We start from the raw sequence: 24,847 nt of genomic DNA, 5'->3' as shown, positions 1-24,847 counted from the left end.
AAGTACTAAGTCATGTTTTGCAGAGGGGTCAAATACTTATTTCCCTCATTAAAATGCAAATCAATTTATAACATTTTTGACATGCGTTTTTCTGGATTTTTTTGTTGTTATTCTGTCTCTCACTGTTCAAATAAACCTACCATTAAAATTATAGAGTGATCATTTCTGTGTATGTGGGCAAACGTACAAAATCAGCAGGGGATCAAATACTTTTTTCCCTCACTGTATATATACTGAATAGATCATTTTAAAGTATTTAGTATTTTTATAATTACCATTCTTTCCAACCACTATTCATCAAGGATGCAGCTTATTCAGGATATAATAAGATCCTTATAACCAAGAAGTGGGTTTTCCTCAACATATTTCTTAATATACCAACAAGATATATGGGCCTTGAGGTTTTCTTCCACCAGAAAATCCATGGCAGCCTGTATAGAGGAGAGAATGGTTCAAATGTATTAAAAAATAATAATAATATTGCAATTAAAAATTATGACCAAACATGCATTTATTTTATTCTTACCACAGCCATCATAAGTCATGTATGGAAGCCCATTCCCACCACATAAAAAAGTCAATACTATCTAAACATTGAGATAAGTAAGTCAACATTTTTAGATACTATTAAAAAATTTGAGATACATAAGTCAAAAATTCAAGATACTATCTAAAAATTTAGAGATGGTATATTATACATATAGTATATGTTTCTTTATTTGTAGCATTGTGTGGCGATTTCCATCTACCCACTGTACAGAGATCAGCAGGGCAAATGTGTGGCAAGCTGGCATTTGCCCCAGCACTTTTGATTTGGTTAAAGAAAAAATATTGACACAAAAGCATTGAAAAGAGGGACAAAGTACTGTTGTTTAGACTGATTTGCCTCATGATTTGTCAACTCGCGCACAATTCATATGTGTTTCAGACTGATCAACTGTAAACTACTGATGACAACCACAGCTGAAGGTAGCCTAGAGAAGCCTATGCACTCTGGTTCCCTCTAGCCAAGGGAAACAAACGTAATGTATTTATAGCCTAAGCTATGTATTTACAGCCTAATATAGGCCAATTTATTTGTGTTAAGAAAAAATATGAATGTGATCAAATTTTGTTTATATTCAAACTTCGGTTGCTAAGCTACCTAGACCTTTTCAATCCAAAATGATTGACTGGAATTAATCAATCAACACAATAGTGATGGCATGCTGTGTGAGTAACTTTTTAATTACAGATGCAAAGGCCTACATGATGCAACCCTGCATAAACCAAGCTCACCACTGTTAGTTCATTGACCAATCACAGTTGTTGTCCCTGTGTCTGTGTAAAGGACCAGGAGTCCTCCCTAGGGCGAGGACTTAATATCGCAACATTTTATAGGACACATCACTGCATGCTATACTCCTTTGTAAACTGGCCATCGCTGTATACCCGGCACTTATTTATAAAACCCTTTTAGGCCTCACTCCCCCCTATCTGAGATACCTACTGCAACCATCATCCTCCACATACAGCACCTGTTCTGCCAGCTACCATGTTGTGCTGCTGCCATGTTGCTACCATGTTGTGTTGTTGTCATGTTGTGTTGCCATGTTGCTGCCATTTTAAGTTGTTGTCTTAGGTCTCTCTTTATGTAGTGATGTGTGTTTTGCCCTACATAAAAAAAAATAGCCCCCATCCCCACAGGAGAAATGTTTAGATAGTATAATAATTTTAAAGGTCAAATGCAGACTTTTTTTCTTCTCAATATCAAATCATTTCTGGGTAGCAAGTAAGTACGTTACAGTGATTGTTTTCAAATAAAATGGTCAAAAAGAAACAAAAATAGCTTCTTAGCAAAGAGCAATTCCTCAAGCAAGAATTTTGCTAGGACTGTCTGGGAGTGGTCTGAGTGGGGAGGGGAAAACAGAAAACTAGTTGTCATTGGCAGAGTGGTTTGGAACTCTCTTTCTTATTGGTTTATTAACTAATTTACCACCTGTTGATGTCACCAGGCAGGCCAAAACTCCATCCCACCAAAACAGAATGAAATGTAGTTCTTACATTAAAGTGCATTATCATAATTTTCACAATATTATTCCAACCTGTGTAGAAATATATATAAAACACAGGAAAAATAAGTTTTTGACTGCACTGTGCCTTTAAATTTTTTGGGCTGGCGGGAATGGGATTCCACAGTCATTACAGTTTACCTTTGTCAGAAGAGCTGCAACACCTTTGCCCCTGAATGACTCCGGTACATTAGTTGACAGTAGATCTACCTCCTTCTTGCTCGTGAATTTGTAGCGCAGCACCGCGCTATGCTGATGCCCTGTGCCAAGAGAGTAACATCTTATTTATACGTGTAACATATTACCCATACGTAAAAATGTATGCGCACATGACTGTAAGTCGCATTGGATAAAAGCGTCTGCTAAATGGCATATTATTTATTATTATTATATTCCCCACAGTCATGCGTTCCTAACTAGGAACGTTCCCAAATGGGCCATGCATGAACACCGGCCTCGAGTTATTGTAACCTGGTTGTAAATGGCAATCCCTGCTCTGTTTCACGCTCACCCTCGCCGTCCAGGTTGATGTAAAAGCAGAGGTTGTGTCGGTCATGTTTTACTCTGAAGTCGGTGTTAGGACTCAATACACTGAAGGCAGACATATGAGTATTCAAAACCTTTACAGAATGAGGTGTGCTGTTCAATGCACAGACGCGAAAAATCAGTTTTCGTAAAGCCATATCGATATTCTTGTTCAAGAGTCAGTTCTCGCTCGTGGCCATGCGCCGTCTTTTCCAATGCAATTCCATTGATGCCCACTAGCCGGCGTAAAATGGTCACGTCATGACTATATGAGTTGAGATTGTAATTCAATTACCGTCCACCTCTGTCACAAAATACAATTATGAGTCTCCAATTCCATCTGTAGGCTACAAAGTGGTCTCTTTACCAATGTTATATATATTATGAAAAGTAAAGACAAGAAGACAGAGGTCCAAACAAGGTTTATTTCTAGGCTCAGTAGGCCTGATTCCAATTAACAAACAACAGTTTCCCTAATTTCTGCTATATGACAGTTCTACTGAAGCAAGTAGTGTCCCTTATGAGATACCCAAGTCATTTTAGTTTCCAAGTAAATTGTTTTCCGACATCTTTTTCCGACACCTGTGTCCATTCAGCATTGAAAACATTCTATCATTTCAATAATATTTTTGTCATCTTCTCTTTTCATTCCGGTCTCTGCTCCTCCATATTTGACAGTAATAAGTGCTGGTCCAACACATCATTTTATCCCCAGTTCTATGTGGTGTGTATCCAGAATCCAGAGTCAGTCCAATGCTATGTTGACTACAGTGCCTCTGAGTCTTCTAAAGCTGCAGCATTATTCACTCCTGCAGCCATCACAGCGAAAAATACATTTGGGAAAAGGGATCTGGCGTAGATGGCCATCTTGGGGAGGGAGTGAGCCATGACCACCTCTCTCTTCTTGCTGTTCAGAATCTTCAGGATCTCATTGGCAGCCTCTGCTGGTGTGATGCCCATAACCTTCTGTTTGGAGAAGACTGGGAGGGGGGGGGGGGATAAAGTTGGTTAGAGTGGTCAGACCAGCACAATACACAGTTAGGAACTTTAAGAGCATCAACTGAGACAGCAGCTTACTTGACCAGATGGACTTGTTGGTCTTTTCGGCAGGTGGAGGGGAGCTGATGAAGGTGTGGTTGACAGTGCTGATAGAGATGCCATACTCCTGGACCTCAGCCCTCAGACAGTCAAAGAAGGCTTGGACCGCATGCTTAGAGGCAGCATCTGAAACCCAGCAGAAGACAAATTCAGACCCTGATCTCCTGCTCATACAATTGTGTTTCATTATTGAGGGAATTCATACTGAACATCTGAATACCTGTTAATTCAAACTTTATCAAACTACAGAAGTAGGCCTACTGTCGGTATGAAAATGACTGAACTCACAAGTGGCACGGAAAGGCATAGCCAGCTTGCCCTGGATGCTGTTGACCAGAACCACATGGCCAGTCCTCCTCGACATCATGGATGGCAGCAAACCTGCGGAAGGGACCAATATAACACAACTCTCAAACTCAAATTCATTTTAACTGAGTTCAATTATGCTCTGTTGTGATATAGTACCCTTAGCCACTGTGATAGGTCCAAAGTAGTTATTGTCCATGACTAGCTTGTCCATCTCCAGTGATGTGCTCTGTACTGGGGCCTTGACTTTCAGGCTGCTGTTGAGAATGAGCACATCCACACAGCCATAACACTCCAGCGTCTCTGCGATCACATCTGGCATGCTGTTCATGTCACCGAAATCCACTAGCACAAGTTTAGGAGGGAAGGTCTAGGAAAGGGAAAGAGGATTTCACAATGATGCAGGTGTCACGATTCTCTAAAGCAGAACCCAGAAGCAGACCAGGACAAGTTGAGTAGACAGAAGGGGAGTATTTATTTAACGACTCAAATGTGGAAGCAGGATAATTCAGGAGACGGAGCGGGCAGCGGAGGTGAGTTGGTGGAAGTGAATAGGCAGATCCAATGATGTTACAGAACCCACCGACGACCAGGCAAGGGTGGAGTGAATGTTCTGGGAAAATAACTGTAGACAGAGTAAACTGAGGTAAGTACACGGCAAGCAAAAAGTACAAAACAACAAAACTAACTCTAGCAAACTTGAGGCTGATACGCTGACACAACATACTGTTCATGGCTAACGATCCAGCAGGGAATGGATGTCAGGTCAGAGCTTATGAAGTGGAGAGGTGATGATCAGGACCAGGTGTGCAGATAGCTGATGAGATGCAGGTGCGGGTAATAGAGAGATCTCCCGCCTAGCTTCGTCGCCCGGCAACCAGACAGGGTGCGTTCAGGAACCTCAGGAAACAGACTCCAGGACAGAAAACCGGAAACATAGGCAGAAACAGACTCAGGAAGCGGGATTCATGACAGTCCCCCCCCTCCGACGAACGCCACCGGGCGGACTACCCGGAGCGCCAGGATGGAGGCGGTATAAGTCACGAAGGAGGTCAGCATCAAGGATCTGACGCCGAGGAATCCAACTCCTCTCCTCAGGACCATACCCCTCCCAGTCCACGAGATACTGGAAACCCCGGCCCGCCGTCTGGAATCCATGATGCGGCGCAACGTGTAGACAGGACCACCTCCGATCATCCGAGGAGGAGGAGGAGGAGGAGGGGGCAGCAGAGGACTGAGGAGAACAGGCTTGAGGCAGGAGACATGAAAGGTGGGATGGACTCTGAGCGTTCTAGGCAATTTGAGTCGAACCGCAACAGGATGAATGACTCTCTCCACCACAAACCGACCAATGAACTTCGGTGACTGTTTCTTCGACTCAGTTCGCAGAGGAAGATCCCGTGTAGCCAACCAGACCTTATCTCCGACGGCATAAGCGGGACCTGGAATATGGCGACGATTCGCCTGGAGCTGATACCGGTCAGAAACTCTAAGGAGGGCCTTTCTGGCCCAATGCCAGGTCCAGTGGCAACGACGAATGTGGGCCTGGACAGAGGGAACCGAGAGATCCTTCTCCTGAGAAGGAAACAAGGGAGGTTGGTAGCCGTACAGGCACTGGAAGGGAGACATTCCAGTGGCAGATGTAGGGAGAGTATTGTGGGCATACTCGACCCATGGCAACTGAGAAACCCAAGAGGTGGGGTTGGAGGAGACAAAGCAGCGCAGCGTGGATTCCATCTTCTGGTTGGCTCTCTCCGCCTGACCATTAGATTGGGGGTGAAATCCAGATGTGAGACTGACTGTAGCTCCAATGGCCAAACAGAAGGATTTCCAGACAGCAGAGGTAAACTGAGGACCACGGTCGGAAACTATGTCACTGGGCAACCTGTGGACCCTGAAAACCTCCCTAACAAGGATCTCGGACGTCTCAGAGGCAGAGGGAAGCTTGGAGATGGGCACAAAGTGGGCGAACTTGCTGAATCTGTCCACAATAGTCAGAATGACCGTGTTCCCATCAGAAGAGGGCAACCCAGTGACAAAGTCCAGGGCCAGATGCGACCATGGTCGCCGGGGAATAGGTAGGGGGTGAAGAAGTCCAGAGCTGGGCCGATTAGTGCTCTTATTCTGCGCACAAACTGGACAGGCAGCAACAAACCTCCGGGTATCTTCTCCCATGGCAGGCCACCAAAATCGTCTGCGTAGTAACGCCATAGTCCGAGCCACGCCAGGGTGACAAGCCATCTTGCTGGCGTGGGACCATTGGAGTACAGCAGAACGGACAGACTCTGGCACAAACAACCGACCAGGTGGACCGTTACCGGGACCGGGCTGCGTCCGAAGGGCCGCCATATCCTCCTCCTCAATCCTCCACGTAACTGCTCCCACAACGAAGTTCTGGGGAAGAATCGTCTCAGTCTTGGCCCCACTCTCCTCCGTCTTGGAGAACATCCGGGACAAGGCGTCCGCCTTGCCATTCTTAGAACCAGGTCGGAACGTCAGGGAAAAATTCAAAAAACAAAGCCCACCTGGCCTGACGGGAGTTGAGACGTCTAGCCGATTGCACGTAAGCAAGATTCTTGTGGTCAGTCCAGATAATAAGCGGTTGCTCCGCCCCCTCCAACCAGTGGTGCCACTCCTCCAAGGCAAGTTTCACCGCGAGAAGCTCCCGGTTCCCCACATCGTAGTTTCTCTCCGCAGGCGAAAGACGACGAGAGTAGAAGGCGTAGGGATGGAGTTTACCGTCAGTGGAGCTTTGCTGGGACAGGATGGCACCAACCCCCACATCAGACGCGTCCACTTCTACGACAAACTGACGGGCAGTGTCAGGTTGAGAGAGAATCGGGGCGTTGGTGAATCGGCTCTTCCAGAAATGCTCGGTCTGCCTCAGGATTCCAACAGAAGGTTCTGGTGCTAGAAGTCAGGGCAGTTAATGGAGCGGCCACACGGCTGTAATCACAGATAAATCTGCGATAGAAATTCGCAAACCCCAGAAACCTCTGGAGCTGCAATCTCGTACCGGGCTGGGCCCAATCAAGAACCGCCCTAACCTTCTCTTGGTCCATCTTAATCTCTCCCCTGGAGATGATGTACCCGAGGAAGGATGTAGTGTGGGCGTGAAAATCACACTTCTCTGCCTTCACAAACAGGCGTTTCTCCAACAATCGCTGCAGAACCTGCTTGACGTGGCTGGAAAGCTCCTTAGAGAAGATGAGAATGTCATCCAGGTACACGAACACAAAAAGACCGATCATATCTCTCAGAACGTTGTTCACCATACTCTGGAACACTACTGGAGCATTGGTCAGTCCAAACGGCATCACTTGGTACTCGAAGTGTCCCATAGGTGTATTGAACCCAGTCAACCACTCGTCCCCCTCTCTGATCCGGACCAGATGATACGCATTGCGTAAATCAAGCTTAGTGAACACAGTAGCACCCTGTAAGGAGTCGAAAGCAGAGCTCATCAAGGGCAGGGGATACTTGTTCTTGACAGTAATATCATTCAAACCCCGATAATCAATACAAGGTCGAAGAGAGCCATCCTTCTTACTCACGAAAAAGAATCCGGCTCCCAGGGGTGATGACGAGGGACGAATGAGACCAGCAGCTAGAGACTCCTTTATGTAGGTCTCCAAGGCTTCACGTTCAGGCCGATAGATACTGTATAAACGTCCCTTGGGATAGGCAGCTCCAGGGAACGGATTAATCGCACAATCATATGGTCGGTGGGGAGGAAGTGACAGAGCCTTCTGCTTACTGAACACCTCACCCAAATCGTGATATGTTTCAGGAACCAGGGACAAATCTGGGGGGGCAGAATCAATGACCTGACTGGGAACAGAATGGGAACAGGCAGTCTTAAGGCAGTAAGCATGACATTCAATGCTCCAAATAGTTACCTTGCCAGTCACCCAGTCGAACGTGGGATTGTGTTCTCTCACCCAGGGGTATCCAAGAACCAGGGGAACATGGGGAGAAGGCAGAATGAAGAAGGAGATAACCTCTGAATGATTCCCTGACAACAGCATCTTAACAGGTTCAGTCCTCATAGTGATACGTGCCAGAAGACTGCCGTTCAAAGTGGTAGCATCAATGGCTTCCGGTAATTGCCCAGCTGTTCCACCAAGTCGGCATCCATAAAGCTGCCATCGGCACCTGAATCAATAAAAGCGTTAATCGCTAAACTCAGATTCTTGTTCATGAGGGTTGCAGGAAAACGGGGTCTGACAGGGCTATTGAGAGGTTGAAACTGGCTCGCTAAAAGTCCTCCCAAACTTAGCGAGCCGGGCAGTTTAACGGGCGCTGGGGACAAGCGGAGATGTAATGTCCCGGGTTACCACAGTAGAGGCAGCTGTTGGTCTCACGTCTATGTTGGCGCTCCTCCTTGGTTAACCCGTGCCGCCCCACTTGCATGGTTTCAGGATCTGGAGGCAGGACCCCTCCCCTAATCCCGTGTGGTGAACAATGATCGGCTCGTTCTGGTCCACTTCCTGACCCGAATGGTAACCGAGTAGCTGAGTGATTGGACGGCCCCCATTGCTTCTCCCTCCTTCTCTCTCTGACTCTGTTACCCACCCGAATAGATAATGCAACCAAACTGTCCAGGTCACTAGGCTCAGGATGAGAGATCAGCTCATCCTTGAGTTGCTCCGACAACCCCTGATAAAAAAACGCTTGTAGTGACTCCTCATTCCACCCACTCTCCACAGCCAATGTCCTGAATTCGATAACAAAGTCTGCAACACTGCGAGCTCCTTGGCGAAGAGAGAACAAACGCTTAGCTGCGTCCTTACCTCGGACTGGATGGTCAAACAGCTTCCTCATCTCTGCCGTGAACTCCTGGTATGACGCCATGCAGGTGTCCTGTCGTTCCCATACGGCTGAAGCCCACTCCAGAGCTCTTCCACGCAGCAGTTCAATCACAAAAGCTATCCTGGCCTTGTCTGTGGTGTAAGAGTTGGGCTGCAGATCAAAAACTAATCCACACTGCATAAGAAATGAATGGCATCTTCCCAAATCCCCTTCGTACTTATCTGGCGTTGGAACCTTGGGCTCACGGAAGGGAACAGCTCCAGAAGCGGCAGGCGAGAGGGGTGAAACAGGTGGTGGATTCTCCGCCGGAAAACTGAGCTGAGCCTGGATACTCGTCAGACTGGCAGAAAAGTTCTGAACCGAAAACGCTATCTCCTGTAACGCCGTGCTGTGTTGTCCAAACATCTTCTCCTGATGGGTAATGGCATGGCGAACTGAGTCCAGGTCCGCTGGGTTCATTCTTGGCCGGATCGTTCTGTCACGATTCTCCAAAGCAGAACCCAGAAGCAGACCAGGACAAGTTGAGTAGACAGAAGGGGAGTATTTATTTAACGACTCAAATGTGGAAGCAGGATAATTCAGGAGACGGAGCGGGCAGCGGAGGTGAGTTGGTGGAAGTGAATAGGCAGATCCAATGATGTTACAGAACCCACCGACGACCAGGCAAGGGTGGAGTGAATGTTCTGGGAGAATAACTGTAGACAGAGTAAACTGAGGTAAGTACACGGCAAGCAAAAAGTACAAAACAACAAAACTAACTCTAGCAAACTTGAGGCTGATACGCTGACACAACATACTGTTCATGGCTAACAATCCGGCAGGGAATGGATGTCAGGTCAGAGCTTATGAAGTGGAGAGGTGATGATCAGGGCCAGGTGTGCAGATAGCTGATGAGATGCAGGTGCGGGTAATAGAGAGATCTCCCGCCTAGCTTCGTCGCCCGGCAACCAGACAGGGTGCGTTCAGGAACTTCAGGAAACAGACTCCAGGACAGAAAACCGGCAACACAGGCAGAAACAGACTCAGGAAGCGGGATTCATGACAGCAGGACCAAATTATCGTAATATATTGTTATTAATCTTTAGGATATTCATGGTCACTATGCAATTTATACATATTCATATAGATGCCAATAAAACTAAACTTGTTATCAGGCCTATAAAGACCATATCATTGCTCTGTTGGGTTTAAGAGCTATGACATACTTACTAATTTAGGGTCTGCAGCGCTAGTCAGGTTATCAGCAAAACCTTCAAGTTTTTCCCAAGTTTTTCCGCAAAGGATGACTCTAGCTCCTCCCTCGTGAAACAACTTTGCACATTCTGCAAAGAAGGTTTGAATTAATAAATGTACAGACAGAATACTGTTTTAGTAACAATGTAATAACAGTTTTCTACTTGCATTTCATATCTGAGCTTTGTTTTTCAAAATCAAAACAAGGGATTTACCATTTCCCAGTCCTGTTAAGGCATCTGTTATCACGACCACCTTGTTGCGTACCGTTCCTGTGGACAAGAACTTGAGCACCAGACTGTGCAGGAAAATAACCACTGCTGTTACCACCACCACAACAGGCACCAGCAGAAAGGCAGCTGGGTCCATACTCTGGAAAAGACCAATTGGAATGTCATTTTCAGTAGCATATAGTGCCATGTTTTAGTGTTTAGTGAGAAAACTTGAAAGTATTGAATTGAAAATACAGGCAGTAAATGTATTTTCAGAAGTATGCAGTGAATTCTTATAGAAATACACGTTGGTCTAAAGTCCATTATATGATATGATGAAAGCATGTTCAAGATGAATCAATAATCAATGGATTGACTAATGGATGAGCGGGGAGTGATTACATAGAATAAGAATTCAATTCCAATTCTATGGGTGATTATATAATCAAAGTGAGAATATTGAACGTTCTCAAAAATGTATTTCATACCAACAGATATTCCAGGTCCATGATTTTGGTATCCAAAAGACCCTGTTAAAGACAACCGTTAGAGGTCCAATGCAGACGTTTTGATCTCAATTTCAAATCATTTCTGGGCAACAATTACGTAAATTAAAATGGTCAAAAGGAAACCAAAATAGCTTTTTAGAAAAGAGCAATTTCTCAAGTAAGAAATTAGCTAAGACTGTCTGGGAGTGGTCGGAGTGGGAGGGGAAAACTGAAAACTAGCTGTTATTGGCTGAGAGGGTTGGAGCTGTCTTTCTTATTGGCCTATTAACTAATTTACCAACTGGTGGTGTCACCAGGCAGGCCACAACTCCATTCCACCAAAACAGGCTGATATTTCAGGTGGTCTTTTCAAACAGCTCTTACACTTAAAAGGCGTTATCATCATGTTCACAATTTCACAGTATTATTCAAACCTCTTAGTGTGGAAATATATATATATATAAAACACAGGAAAATCACGTTTTTGAATGCACTGGGCCTTTAAGTTAACTACTCTAATAACTCTGAAATGGAAACAGAAGAGACAGATATTGACCATGTACTGTAGTGACAGAGCAAGTTAGAAGATAGAACTTATGATCACTCTAGTAAATGCTGTCTGGTTGTTTCATCAGAAGGAGCTAAACATACTCCTTGATACATGACCTCAAATTATTACAAAGGGCAAAGTGAAACTCATCTTCATTTAAGACAGCGTCAATGTGAGGCATACCGAATATGCTGTCTGTCAGACAGTCAAGGTGACTCAACATTTCATAGTTCATTCATATAGTATAAGATACAGTAACTTTCTCTCCTCAGATTACTATCTCCTTGCAATCACCGCATTTTACAATCCCAGTTTGTCCCACTACAGTTTAAGTGGGATTGGTCCACAGTTTTTGTTCTACTGGGTGTTGTAATAGCACTTAAGCCACAGTTTACCATGTACAGTGTGTGTCTGTCCGAAGGGAGGCTCTAAATATACCCTGACCTAAAAATACTATAGCAACATTATCTTCAAAAGCTCTACAGTAACATCAGCACAACTCCAAGATAAACTTAATAGATCCAAGAATAACATGAATGTAACAAATGCAACAAAGACACAATGTGAAAACAACTAAAGATGTTATCCTGCCATTCCTACACATCTACAATGAAATCAGAACATGGAACCATACAGTTACAGTAACAAGTTTCACTGTGTCTCAACACAAAACGTGCAAATACTGTCCTGGCTGGGTGCCTTTGGCTGACTGTCTCCATTTCACACCTACAGTATGATTTGATATCATTCACAACCTCCACTTACGGTTTGTGTTGGCTAGACCTCTGGTGGAAAAATGTCTGCTAGTATTCCTGGTTAGGTCTTCTCATGTGGGGCAATGTTCCCAGCTCCAGCCCATTCAGAGTGTAGCTCTGACCAGCAGTCCCCCCCAGCAATACTTTGGGATTTGAGCTCTTTTAATAGCGCACAGCTGAGTCAGTCATTTTCCATGCATGTTGTATACATGTTATGTTTAGCATGGCAAGGCAGCTCACGCCTCCTGGAGGCAGAGGAGGTGGGGGAGATGGTGTCCCATTGCTTAGGCCCTGCTCTATTTAGCTCCGTTTTCATTTAGTGCACCACAAAGCAAGGATACGGCATAGAAACAGAACTGAATCACACACACTCACACAGACGGACCAGTGAGCATGCATAGCCTACACACACTGACTGACTGACTGACTGACTGACTGACTGACTGACAGACAGACAGACAGACAGACAGACAGACAGACAGACAGACAGACAGACAGACACAGACACAGACACAGACACAGACACAGACACAGACACAGACACAGACACACACACACACACACACACACACACACACACACACACACGGCCGGCTTACCGAACAGGCACGTGCCCTGGAGCCCTGACCTCCAGGCGCCCCCCAAAAGAAAAGTTAATATTATTATTTTATTTTGGGCAGTTGAGAGCCGCCTGGAGGTCGTGGCCCACCTAGATAGCATATTATGAACATGTTGGTTGAGGGCCCCCCAGATAGCATATGAACATGTCATAAGCCATGGCAAAATATATAGAATAGTTTTTAAAAAGTATCATGGCACATCTGGCCCCAGATGTGCAGTCCAGCCCTGCACACACACACATACATACACAGCTCAGCATGCACTGTTTTGTCAGCTTCCCAGGTTCTTTGACCTGTCTTATTCCATGCCAAATGTTGACCCAATGTCTCCATCGCCAACCTGTATCAAATAAACTTCATTATAAGCATTGTAGAGAAAACATGTGGCTATCCTCTCAGCTTTTTACTAATTAATCCACACCTGGTATTCAGTTTCTCAAACTGATTACAGTATTGACTAAAACTCCACAACTCCCCACAATGTGATTGCTCTTGAACGCTCCCCATGCTCAGCGTTTCTATGACATTCCCTGATCTGCACCCTCGTGGAATGTTCGGCTACTCTCTCATCTGGGTTGCTACTGTGTAGCTATGTTCTATCACTCTGTGGAATGGATAGCGCGAGCGGTTTGCGTGGACGACTGGAAAAATCCATGAAGCTGTCTCCTACAATTATAGCTTGTGGATTCTGGCTTCAAGGCAGTCAGCCAGATACAAGATATAATCGGTTTAAAATATTGCATTAATCATGGCTGATTTTGAGGAATTCGAAAAACAGCTGAGTGAAAACCGACAGGGTGAGTTCCCATTTTATTTCAGCCTACAATGTTGGATGAGTTGCAATGATTCTAGCTAACTAGAAGCTTTTAGGTCGCTAACTAACATTAGCTAGCTCAGTTAGTTAACTAGCATGCATTGCTGTGGTTATGTGGCCAGTTGTCAAGTTAGCTAGCTAGCTTTGCTATCAGAGCTAGTCCTGCTGTATGCAGATGTAGCCTATTTGACTAGCTAGCTAACTTAACCATTAGCCACTTCATTTATTGATTAGCAAACATGGCATGGCTATAGTTCGAGTGAATTAGCTAGCTACCTAGATAAATTGATAGTTAGTTAACTAGAGCTGCACCAGATATCTAGACGCACTCATTGACCTATTGCACTAGCCAGCTAGAGCTAGCTAGCTAGTTACCAAGATAATCAAGCTAACTATCCCAGACTGACTGATCAATTTCATTTGCCTAGTCAGCTTGCCGGTAACTATATATTGGTCCATAATAAGCATCCCACCAGAATTTTGAACTCCGTTTTGGTCAAATCTATTCACATCGCCGGAAGAAGCTTCTGTATATTTTACCCCGATCAAATGAAGTTTATGCAATTCTGTTCAAGAGATCATACACGTTTATTACAACCCCTCTCTGCATGTTAGATATGTCAGGTGTATGATCCGTTGGGCTTAATGATGCTGAAATATGATTGTATATAGCTACCAAAAGCTGGGCTTATGTTCCATAATTTCTCTTCCCACCTAACGTTACATAGAGAGAGAGAAGGAGAGACGCAAGAAGAGGAGTGGCAGTGGGTCTCAGAGCCGCAGTGAGAAACATCGCAGCTGGAGCAAAGACCTGGGCAACCGGAGCCGAGAGAAGCGAAGCCGCAGTCGAGACAGGAAGAGCCGGGAGCGGAGGAGCACCTCACGGGATCACAAGAAGCACAGGTGAGTCTTCAGCCCCTGGTACCTGGAGCCACTCACTGACAGAAAGCAGCATGTCAGGTATACTCAGGTATTGCCTTTTCAGTGTCACCTTTGCCAACAATGAGCCAACATGTATTCTGTTTACTCAGCTATTCTCCACGAAGAACAAGGAAGAAAAGGACCTGCAGATACTGGGATGTGCCCCCCCCTGGCTTTGAACACATCACACCATTGCAGTACAAAGCTATGCAAGGTATCTGTCAGCTTCTCTTTGCCTGTTAATGTCCCCCTGTGATGTTCCCCGGTTTCATTTAATTCCTGTCAAGTTCATACAAGTTCTTAAAACTGCATTGTTGGTTAAGGGCTTGTAAGTAAGCATTTCACGGTAAGATCTACACCTGTTGTATTCGGCACATGTGACAAATAAGATTAGATTTGATTTGAATTGAATTGTCAAGAACAGTGCCAGTTGCTAAGGTTGTGTGAAGTTTCTCTTACTCTCTACTTTTCCCTTCAGCGGCTGGGCAGATACCCACAATAGCCCTGCTGGCATCATCTGCCACGACTGGGTTGGCAGTAACACCCACCCAAGTGCCCATAGTTGGCAATCAGATGACTAGGCAGGCTCGACGTCTCTATGTTGGCAATATTCCCTTTGGTGTGACCGAGGTAAACTTCAGAGAGGACTTACATTGTCTTGCACATTGAAGTGACAACATCGTATTTCAAGGTATTTTTGTAGTTACTGTATGGGTTTCAGCTGTTATTTTTTCCTTTATTTATTTCTGTTTTTAGGAGTCTATGGCAGAGTTCTTTAATGCCCAAATGAGGCTTGCAGGCCTATCGCAAGCCGTTAGCATCCCTGTGCTTGCTGTGCAGATAAATCAGGATAAGAACTTTGCATTCCTAGAGGTAGGTTGCCTTATGTCCTCTCTCTTCTGTATATGTTGGTGTGTAACATTAGTTGCCTTGCATAACTTACTTAGAAAGTTTAACTCCCTGTTTGGCATCTTCCTCTCCAGTTCCGGTCTGTTGATGAGACCACACAGGCCATGGCTTTCGATGGAATAATTTTCCAAGGTCAGTCGTTGAAGATAAGACGACCACATGACTACCGGCCTCTACCTGGCATTTCAGAACAACCTGCTTTTCATGTCCCAGGTTTGTACAGTAGTAACATGCTTCCTTAGTTATGTAGTTCAAATTCATGGCACCAGTAGATATCAGCTACAGTACAAGTATATTGCAGTTGAACATGTTTATTGTCGTTTTTGTCTCTGTAGGTGTCGTGTCCACAGTGGTACCAGACTCCCCACATAAACTGTTTATTGGAGGCCTACCCAACTATCTCAATGATGATCAGGTACTTTACTCAAACAGTAATTTCACATTGACAACACAAGCATACCTTACCCTTCTCATTTGTATTACTTTCTTGAACTGGTCACTGAATTGACAGACTTACAGTATTCTGTGTTGGTTGGGTGGGGGAGAAGTGACCTTTGTCCTTCACACTTACAACCATGTTGAGATCACAGGAGGTTGGTGGCACCTTAATTGGGGAGAATGGGCTCGTGGTAATGACTGGAGCTGAATCAGTGGAATGGTATCAAATACATCAAACACATGGTTTCCAGGTGTTTGATGCCATTCCATTTGCGCCGTTCCAGCCATTATTATGAGCTGTTCTCCCCTCAGCAGCCTCCACTGGTTGAGATACAGTCAGCTAAATAAAGCTTATAGGCACAAGTGAATAAAAAAATACTAGGGAGTAACAATGGGAATAACATTTGGCCTAAAGTAGACAGTATGAACTTAACTGTAGCTGACACTCTTTCCCTGGCCCTCAGGCCATGGCAGGCTTTAGTAGTATAGAGATGCTTATAAGAACTAACACATTCAGCACTGACAGCATTTGCTTCAGTCACACCCTGCAGGTGTGTGAGTGCTTTTGTGCAAAGGACAATGTATTCCCTACCCAAAGGAAAAGTTTCTGTTTGAAAAACATTGAATAATTTACCTTCAATTGAATTACATATTCTTGCAGGTTCTGTTTTCATTGTGTCTACAATTTGGCCAGTGTTGTATCGAAATCAAAATATGAATGTAGTATTTATGTCTGATATTTGAGAAGATGCCAGTAACTCCTCATTTTATGCAGTTTGCTGTTACACTTCTGTTAGCAATCATGAGATTACATTTCATTAGCATTATTCATTAGCATTAGTTAATGTGAACACATTATTTTTCACTCATGAATCGCTGTAATGTGTTTGAATAAAAACTCAGCTAGGGATTTCATGACTGAACTAAATTGTGAATGAATATTTACACATATTATTTATGCATAATCATCAACCCAGTTTCAATCTCATTCACTTGATTTCAGAAATAACAATAGTGTCTCTATCAGTTAAGTAGTTTATAGTCACTAATGGTCCCATGAAAACATACTTTTGAATGGGATAAATGCTTGACCACCTGCTTGCAGGGGCTATAATTATATGAATGGGTGCATGAATAGGCTTGATTATCAGTACTCCAGTGAGTGATAAATCCTCTTTATAAAAGTGTAACTGTTCATCTGTATGCTAATTTATCATTGTAAGCATGCTTATTTGACAAAGGTAAGCAAAGTCCAGTTCATAAGATTCAGCGAGATAACATATCCTAGATTTTGGTTGACACACAATATGCGGCCTGAGTAAAATTCCTGGTTAAGTCTAATGGTTGCCAACAACCGTGTTCCATGATTCCTCACACCAAACATATATTAAGCCCTGACTGTGCTACATCTTTGCTCCAAGTTCCAGAGAGATTGGGAAATGGCATAGGTTTGCAATGTTGTTGTGCACTAAATGAATTGGATTCTAACTTTCCATTCCTCATGATTTCTTTCTAAACAGTACCCTGATTGTACCCTGGTGTTTATTTTCTTATTATTTTTTACTCTTGCAGTCACTGCTACTGCTTTGATACTCACAGCTCTTTCATTTTTGTTCCCCCACTTTGTCCCCAGCTAGGGGCCTGTAAGATCGTTAAGTCTGCGCTCATAATTTGTTCAGTAGTACTGATCTACTGCTGCCATGCCAACATGTAACACAAGGCAAGTAAGACATTCCGTTCCTCCCACGGATACACTCCTAGCCAGCAGGGTTCCCTTCCTGGCTACTCTTTCTCTCTCTCCCATCACTCTTTTGGAACGCATTAAGGACCAAATTAGTTAGGGTTGGGATAAAATAATCAGATACCCGATATGTTAGGTTTTGGGGTGGTTCTCAGCCTTAAAAATTAAGTTAAGACTGTATTAAACAGGTGCATTTTGTGCTGTAGTGAGTTAGATGAAGTGATATCCAATCAGTTTACTTTGATGATGGGTTCATCATTTTGATGGATCGGTTGAAGTAGTAAGCAAATATAAGTATTCGATTTTATAGCCTGTGCACAATTTTCAGCACAACTCGTGTTATATTATTGTTAAGTAAACTGAATGTTCTGGTAAAATATGAATAAAATGCACTGAAATACATTACACAAAGTTTGTTAATCCAGTACTGTCTGTCTGTGCCTGTTAATGTTTTTGCCATGCAGCAAATCAGTCATTCAGGGCTCTTTCAAAAACCTTATATATAGTTTCCCTGGATTATTGTGGATTTAGTATTTGTCATAATTAAATAGTTACTCTGTAAAACATCAGCCATTGTATGCATATACAAATTAACAAATTATTAACAAACAATTGATTTGCTTCGCAATTAAGAAATCTTAATCTCATCACACTGAAACTGATTCACATTCTACACATTTTTTTATTTTTAAATACAGATATAAGAAACAAATATTTTGTTTTCTTTGACCATGTCATTTATTGCACTTCTCCAGGCCATTCACCTTGGTATGATTTCTCTCCTCATGACTATTAAATGGAGGCTTAGAATTCATTCAGTAGAATATGTGGTGGATTCATATTACCCTGCTTATGCCTCTGCTTGTCTTCATCTCTTGTGCAGGTGAAGGAGCTCTTGACATCATTCGGACCACTCAAAGCTTTCAACCTTGTCAAGGATAGTGCCACGTCACTGTCCAAAGGTTATGCCTTTTGTGAATATGTAGACGTCAGTGCGACTGATCAGGTACAGATGAGCAAATGCTTTCTCATGGTTATCGTTAACTTGTTTTTAAAGGTTCTATTCCATATTTGAGAAGTTTCTGTGTATGTTTGTCAGGCAGTGGCTGGGCTCAACGGCATGCAACTAGGTGACAAAAAGCTAATCGTTCAGAGAGCAAGTGTGGGGGCCAAAAACGCCAATCCGGTGAGTGCAGTTCCCTTGTACATTTTGAATTGGAAGAAACGAATCTGAGTATCAGCAGTCTAAATATGCCGTCTGTCTGGCCTGTTTTCCTTCCTCCCCCCTAGACTGCCATCATCGAGACCCCGGTGACGCTGCAGGTGCCTGGGCTGCAGAGACTTCAGAAGTCTGGGCTGCCCACGGAGGTGCTGTGCCTGCTCAACATGGTGATGCCTGAGGAGCTGGTGGACGACGAGGACTACGAGGAGATCCTGGAGGACATCAGAGAGGAGTGCTGCAAGTACGGCAGCGTGCGCTCCATCGAGATCCCCCGGCCCGTCGACGGAGTGGAGGTCCCTGGCTGTGGCAAGGTAAGAGTGACCTGAGGTTATTCAATACAGCATGAGACTCTGTTCTTCACTGTTGTTAAACATAAGTCATTGGTCTGAACTAAATAAAAAACTGTAATACACCACATGAAGTATGAATTGTTGTTAAAGTAACATACAGTGCATTCGGAAAGTATTTAGTCCCCTTGACTTTCCACATTTTCTACGTTACAGCCTTATTCTAAAATTGATTAAATAGTTTTTTTCCCCTCATCAATCTACACACAACACCCCATAATGACAAAGCAAAAACAGGTTTTTATAAATATTTGCAAATGTATTAAAAATAAAAAAAACTATTCCATTTACGTAAGTATTCAGACCGTTTACTCAGTACTTTATTTAAGTACCTTTGGTAGGGATTACAGCCTTGAGTCTTCTTGGGTATGACGCTACAAGCTTGGCACACCTGTATTTGGGGAGTTTCTCCCATTCTTCTCTGCAGATCCTCTCAAGCTCTGTCAGGTTGGATGGGGAGCGCCGCTGCACGGCTATTTTCAGGTCTCCAGAGATGTTTGATCGGGTTAAAGTCCGGGCTCTGGCTGTGCCACTCAAGGACATTCAGAGACTTGTCCCGAAGCCACTCCTGTGTTGTCTTGGCTGTGTGCTTAGGGTCGTTGTCCTGTTAGAAGGTGAACCTTCGCCCCAGTCTGAGGTCCTGAGCACTCTGGAGCAGGTTTTCATCAAGGATTTGCTCTGTTCATCTTTCCCTCGATCCTGACTAGTCTCCCAGTCCCTGCTGCTGAAAAATATCCCCACAGCATGATGCTGCCACCACCATGCTTCACCGTAGGGATGGTGCCAGGTTTCCTCCAGATGTGACGCTTGGAATTCAGGCCAAATAGTTCAATCTTGGTTTCATCAGACCAGATAATCTTGTTTCTTGAGTCCTTTAGGTGCCTTTTGGCAAACTCCAAGCGAGCTGTCATGTGCCTTTTACTGAGGAGTGGCTTCCATCTGGCCACTCTTCCATAAAGGTCTGATTGGTGGAGTGCTGCAGAGATGGTTTTCCTTCTGGAACGTTCTCCCATCTCCACAGAGGAACTCTGGAGCTCTGTCAGAGTGACCATCGAGTTCTTGGTCACATCCCTGACCAAGGCCCTTCTCCCCCGATTGCTCAGTTTGGCCGGGCGGCCAGCTCTAGGAAGAGTCTTGGTGGTTCCAAACTTCTTCCATTTAAGAATGATGGAGGCCACTGTGTTCTTGGGGACCTTCAATGCTGCAGAAATGTTTTGGTACCTTTCCCCAGATCTGTGCCTCGACACAATTCTGTCTCGGAGCTCTACGGACAATTCCTTCGACCTCATGGCTTGGTTTTTGCTCTGACATGCACTGTCAACTGTGGGTCCTTATATAGACAGGTGTGTGCCTTTCCAAATCATGTCCAATCAATTTAATTTACGACAGGTGGACTCCAATCAAGTTGTAGAAACATCTCAAGGATGATCAATGGAAACAGGATGCACCTGAGCTCAATTTCGAGTCTCATAGCAAAGGGTCTGAATACTTATGTAAATAAGGTATTTCTGTTGTCTGTAAATTCACACATTTCTAAAACCTGTCTTTGCTTTGTCATTATGGGGTATTGTGTGTAGATTGATGAGTATTTTATCAATTTTAGAATAAGGCTGTAAGGTAACAAAATGTGGAAAAAGGGAAGGGGTCTGAATACTTTCCGAATGCACTGTATGTACATTTGCTATTTGGATCCTGTTGAGGTTGATGGTTCTTTTTGTTTCAGATCTTTGTGGAGTACGTTTCTGCTGCAGACTGTCAGAAAGCCATGCAGGCCCTCACTGGCCGCAAGTTTGCCAACAGAGTGGTGGTCACCAAGTACTATGATCCAGACATGTATCACAGACAGGAGTTCTTAGGGTAGAGGGGAAACAGGAGGTAATACCTGGAATTAGCTGGGACCTCCCCTTTCCTACTTTCTCAAACCTGGTTTCAGCTCTTCAGTGATGGCAAGTATCGTGTGTTCTCTCCAGTATTCACAGCTAGTACGTTGTAACCCTATCCTCATTTACTACAGTAGTACAGATTTTGGGGGGAAAATACTAGATTTTTACATGTGTCTTTTAGATACTCTAACTGATATATTACACCAACAAAAAGTATCTGTGTGCAGTGAATGAATCTTGTCTGAAATGTAAAAAATGAGGTACACTCATGCTGTTTGTGTAGGATTCCCTTTGCAGAAGTAGTATGAATGTCATGTGTACTTAGATCTAAAACCAAACTAATATAACATAGCCAGTGTTGCTGTCTTTCTTAACTCTAGAGTCAATGAGATGATACAAAAGTAAAATTATATTCTGAGCACAAGATGTTTTCTTATTTTGTCTTTTAAATTCAAGAATTGTTAACTCGAGATGTAGCTATATTTGATAGCTATCATACCCCCCTTAAAGGGATACTTCTGGATTTTGGCAATGAAACCCTTTATATACTTCGCCAGGTTCAGATGAACTCACAGATACCATTTTTATGTCTCTGCATCCAGTATGAAGGAAGTTAGAGGTAGTTAGCAATTGTGCTAACACTAGTTAGCAACTTCCTTCAAACTGCACGTAGAGACATACAAATTGTATCCACAGGTTCATCTGACTCTGGACTCTGGAGTAGATAAAGGGCTTCATTGCCAAAATCCAGAAGTAGCCCTTTAAAACTCAAACACCTAAAACTTGTGTTAGAAAAACACTCTCAACACTAATAATTACAAACAGTGAACAAAACAATTAATTCTACAAAGTAATGCTTTGGGCATTTTCACAGCGGTTTAAACCCATAACCTTGAAATGTGCAGATTGTTTTGTGTTGGTGCTCTGGATTAAGAATTTGTGTTAGATTGTAGGAGAAAATTACAAGGTCACAAAAATACCATACCGGCAATAGAAATGGACATTATGCATAGTTTTTGGAATAAGAAATATTTGGTCATCCTACAGGAAAGGACGAGGAGATTTTAGAAAATGTGCTTTTAATTTATGTAAATAATGTATGTAGCTACTGTATATTCTATGTTTTTGTTATCTGATGCTTTTGCATTTGTATGGAAGAAAATTGGTTAATTTATTATTACCCAAAGGGTTTTTAAGCTTCATGAAAATTGCAGACTTGAGTTGATTCAACATTGTTGTTGTATGACAGTACATTAATTGTGATAAAAGTCAGAGTACCTTTGAATTTTTTTAGAATGTACTGTATATCCCATACGATTACAACAAAAACACTATGCTTCATTATGGGTAAATTAGAAATCAGCTTTCAACTAAATAAATGCAGTGCATTGATTAAAATGAATTATAAATACTGTTTTTGTAAATGTAGTTTTGAATGTGCTAAAACTGAAAGCATTTTTATGTACAAACCTAACCTGCCTTGAATAAATGCCTGCATCCTCTGTCAGTCTATAATATCATTATTGTCGCTGTGATGTAGGGCTGATGTCCATTTCTGGACAGGGGCATCTTGTGAGATCAGATCAGGTGAGGAAATGTGAATATACTGTGAATTTACACCAGACTGATTATCAGTTCAGCTTTTGTTCAGTAGAAGGCAGCAAAGTTGAGCTTTGTCAGACTGTTCTCATAGACTAGACATAACATAGTAAACGAAAATCCGGGACACTCAAATTAGTATAATATGTTAAGTTTGGTATGGTTACATAAGACTAAAGGTTACTTAAGGCAGAAAGGAAAGGAGGGTAAGGAAAGGAGGGTATATATAACACAAACGTGTAGCAACCTCAACGGTTGCGTGTTTGAATCTCATCACGGACAACTTCAGCATTTTAGCTTATTAGCAACTTTGCAACTACTTACTACTTTTTAGCTACTTTGCAAGTTCTTAGCATGTTAGCTAACCCTTTCCCTAACCCTTTAACCTAACTCTTGACCCTAATCTTAACCAGAGATGGGCAAAATGTACAAAATACAATTACAAAATATAATTACACAAAATACCATAAAGATCAATATATCCTATTAAACTACACAATACTTGTATTTTGAAATGTATTTAATTGAGATATATTTATGTATTTTAAAATACAGAAATATATTTGCAAGTAGCCGGCACCGAACAGCAACAACACTCTCAGTAACGGTTAAAGAAACTTCTTACGTGCTATAACTGTAATATGTTGTTGTTTATCTACCTTAGTTGAATGCAATGACTGTAAGTCACTGGATAAGAGTGTGTGATAAATGACCAAAATGTATATGTGAAAATGAACATACCAAAATGAACTGCAAAGCACACTGGGTATTATTACCTTGTAATAATAAGGTACCTTGTACCTTGTTTTGGGTTGGAGCTCATTTCAATAATACTTAGCATGCTTTACAATTGTCAATTTTTTCATATACATTTATACTTAGTTCATTTAGCAGACTCTCTTATCACACCATAGTGCCATCAGACTTCTGATACTAATGCAGAGTTAAAGGGGGCCACAAAATTGTGAACCACTATAAAAATGCTATAGAAACGTATTTTGTATTTTGAAAATACAAATTACAGCTCTCGAAAGTATCTTGTTACAAAATACATTGGAGTGTAGTTCAGCCCAGTGTTATACAAAATACTCAGAAGTAATTCAAATAGACTACCGTTCAAAAGTTTGGGGTCACTTAGAAATGTCCTTGTTTTCGAAATATATATATATATTTTTTGTCCATTAAAATAACATCAAATTGATCACTGTAGACATTGTTAATGTTGTAAATGGCTATTGTAGCTGGAAACGGCTGATTATTAGTTATCTACATTAATAAGAAAAAGCCATATCTCAGACTGGCCAATCAAAATAAAAGATTAAGATGGTCAGTCTGAGATATGGCTTTTTCTTTGCAACTCTGCCTAGAAGGTCAGCATCCCGGCGTCGCCTCTTCACTGTTGACGTTGAGACTGGTGTTTTGCGGGTACTATTTAATGAAGCTGCCAGTTGAGGACCTGTGAGGCACTTGTTTCTCAAACTAGACACTAATGTATTTGTTCTCTTGCTCAGTTGTGCACCGGGGCCTCCCACTCCTCTTTCTATTCTGGTTAGAGACAGATTGCGCTGTTCTGTGAAGGGAGTTGTACACAGTGTTGTACGAGATCTTCAGTTTCTTGGCAATTTCTCGCATGGAATAGCCTTTATTTCTCAGAACAAGAATAGACTGACGCGTTTCAGAAGAAAGTTATTTGTTTCTGGCCATTTTGAGCCTGTAAACGAACCCATAATTGCTGATGCTCCAGATACTCAACTAGTCTCAAGAAGCCCAGTTTTATTGCCTCTTTAATCAGCACAACAGTTTTCAGCTGTGCTAACATAATTGCAAAAGGGTTTTCTAATGATCAATTAGCCTTTTAAAATGATCAACTTGGATTAGCAAACACAACATGCCATTGGACACAAGACTGATGGTTGCTGATAATTGGCCTCTGTACGCCTATGTAGATATTCCATTAAATATCAGCCGTTTCCAGCTACAATAGCCATTTACAACATTAACAATGTCTACACTGTATTTCTGATCAATTTAATGTTATTTTAATGGACAAAAAAATAGCATTTCTTTTGAAAACAAGGACATTTCTAAGTGACCCCAAACGTTTGAACGGTAGTGTACATATTTCAAATACATGTAACAGACCTAATGCCCATCTCTGACCTTAACCCTAACCTTAACCATAACCTCTAACACTAACCCCTAGCCTAGCTAACATTAGCCACCTAGCTAACGTTAGCATTAGCCACCTAGCTAACGTTAGCCACAACAAATTGGAATTCGTAACATATTGTATGAATTGCAAATCGTAAGATATCATACGAAT

The 24,847-nt window shown here is 42.8% G+C and overlaps 2 protein-coding genes and 1 long non-coding RNA gene across 4 annotated transcripts; 1 reads left to right on the top strand and 2 right to left on the bottom strand.

The window, feature by feature from the left end:
- Positions 1-171: 171 nt before the first annotated feature.
- LOC121560428 lies at positions 172-2,781 on the bottom strand. The gene is made up of 3 exons (XR_005998968.1): positions 2,563-2,781; positions 2,193-2,311; positions 172-431 (listed from the first exon to the last, which is right to left on the bottom strand). It is a non-coding gene; the product is annotated as an uncharacterized LOC121560428 (long non-coding RNA).
- Positions 2,782-2,987: 206 nt separating this feature from the next.
- LOC121560425 (dehydrogenase/reductase SDR family member 7C-B) lies at positions 2,988-12,190 on the bottom strand. Of its 2 annotated transcripts, XM_041873413.2 has the most exons (8): positions 12,041-12,190; positions 10,726-10,767; positions 10,241-10,397; positions 10,002-10,114; positions 4,140-4,350; positions 3,963-4,055; positions 3,654-3,800; positions 2,988-3,556 (listed from the first exon to the last, which is right to left on the bottom strand). In XM_041873413.2, the coding sequence occupies exons 2-8, from the start codon at positions 10,744-10,746 to the stop codon at positions 3,342-3,344; spliced, it is 957 nt and encodes a 318-aa protein (XP_041729347.1). In that variant the 5' UTR covers positions 10,747-10,767; positions 12,041-12,190; the 3' UTR covers positions 2,988-3,341. The 2 variants fall into 2 exon arrangements, with proteins under 2 accessions (XP_041729347.1, XP_041729348.1); XM_041873414.2 differs by lacking the exon at positions 10,726-10,767.
- Positions 12,191-12,910: 720 nt separating this feature from the next.
- On the top strand, positions 12,911-21,423 carry LOC121560424 (splicing factor U2AF 65 kDa subunit). The gene is made up of 11 exons (XM_041873411.2): positions 12,911-13,447; positions 14,193-14,367; positions 14,496-14,599; positions 14,864-15,015; positions 15,142-15,258; positions 15,369-15,507; positions 15,630-15,709; positions 18,357-18,479; positions 18,573-18,659; positions 18,764-19,006; positions 20,766-21,423. Exons 1-11 carry the CDS (start codon positions 13,399-13,401, stop codon positions 20,901-20,903), a joined length of 1,407 nt encoding a protein of 468 aa, XP_041729345.1. The 5' UTR covers positions 12,911-13,398; the 3' UTR covers positions 20,904-21,423.
- Positions 21,424-24,847: the final 3,424 nt, after the last annotated feature.

Source organism: Coregonus clupeaformis, unplaced genomic scaffold (genome assembly GCF_020615455.1).
Source record: "Coregonus clupeaformis isolate EN_2021a unplaced genomic scaffold, ASM2061545v1 scaf0461, whole genome shotgun sequence".
Lineage (NCBI taxonomy): Eukaryota > Metazoa > Chordata > Actinopteri > Salmoniformes > Salmonidae > Coregonus > Coregonus clupeaformis.
This window is presented reverse-complemented; position numbering and strand designations above follow the sequence as displayed.

Bases quoted from the DNA above. Each gene is read 5' to 3' on its own strand.
- LOC121560424 (XM_041873411.2), top strand. From the start codon at position 13,399: ATGGCTGATTTTGAGGAATTCGAAAAACAGCTGAGTGAAAACCGACAG. The intron at 15,259-15,368 runs GTAGGTTGCCTT...CTTCCTCTCCAG, and splicing joins AGAACTTTGCATTCCTAGAG to TTCCGGTCTGTTGATGAGAC. The intron at 15,710-18,356 runs GTACTTTACTCA...TCTCTTGTGCAG, and splicing joins ACTATCTCAATGATGATCAG to GTGAAGGAGCTCTTGACATC.
- LOC121560425 (XM_041873413.2), bottom strand. From the start codon at position 10,746: ATGGACCTGGAATATCTGTTG. The intron at 4,351-10,001 runs GTAAGTATGTCA...TCCCTTTCCTAG, and splicing joins GCGCTGCAGACCCTAAATTA to ACCTTCCCTCCTAAACTTGT. The intron at 4,056-4,139 runs GTACTATATCAC...TCCCTTCCGCAG, and splicing joins ACCTATCACAGTGGCTAAGG to GTTTGCTGCCATCCATGATG.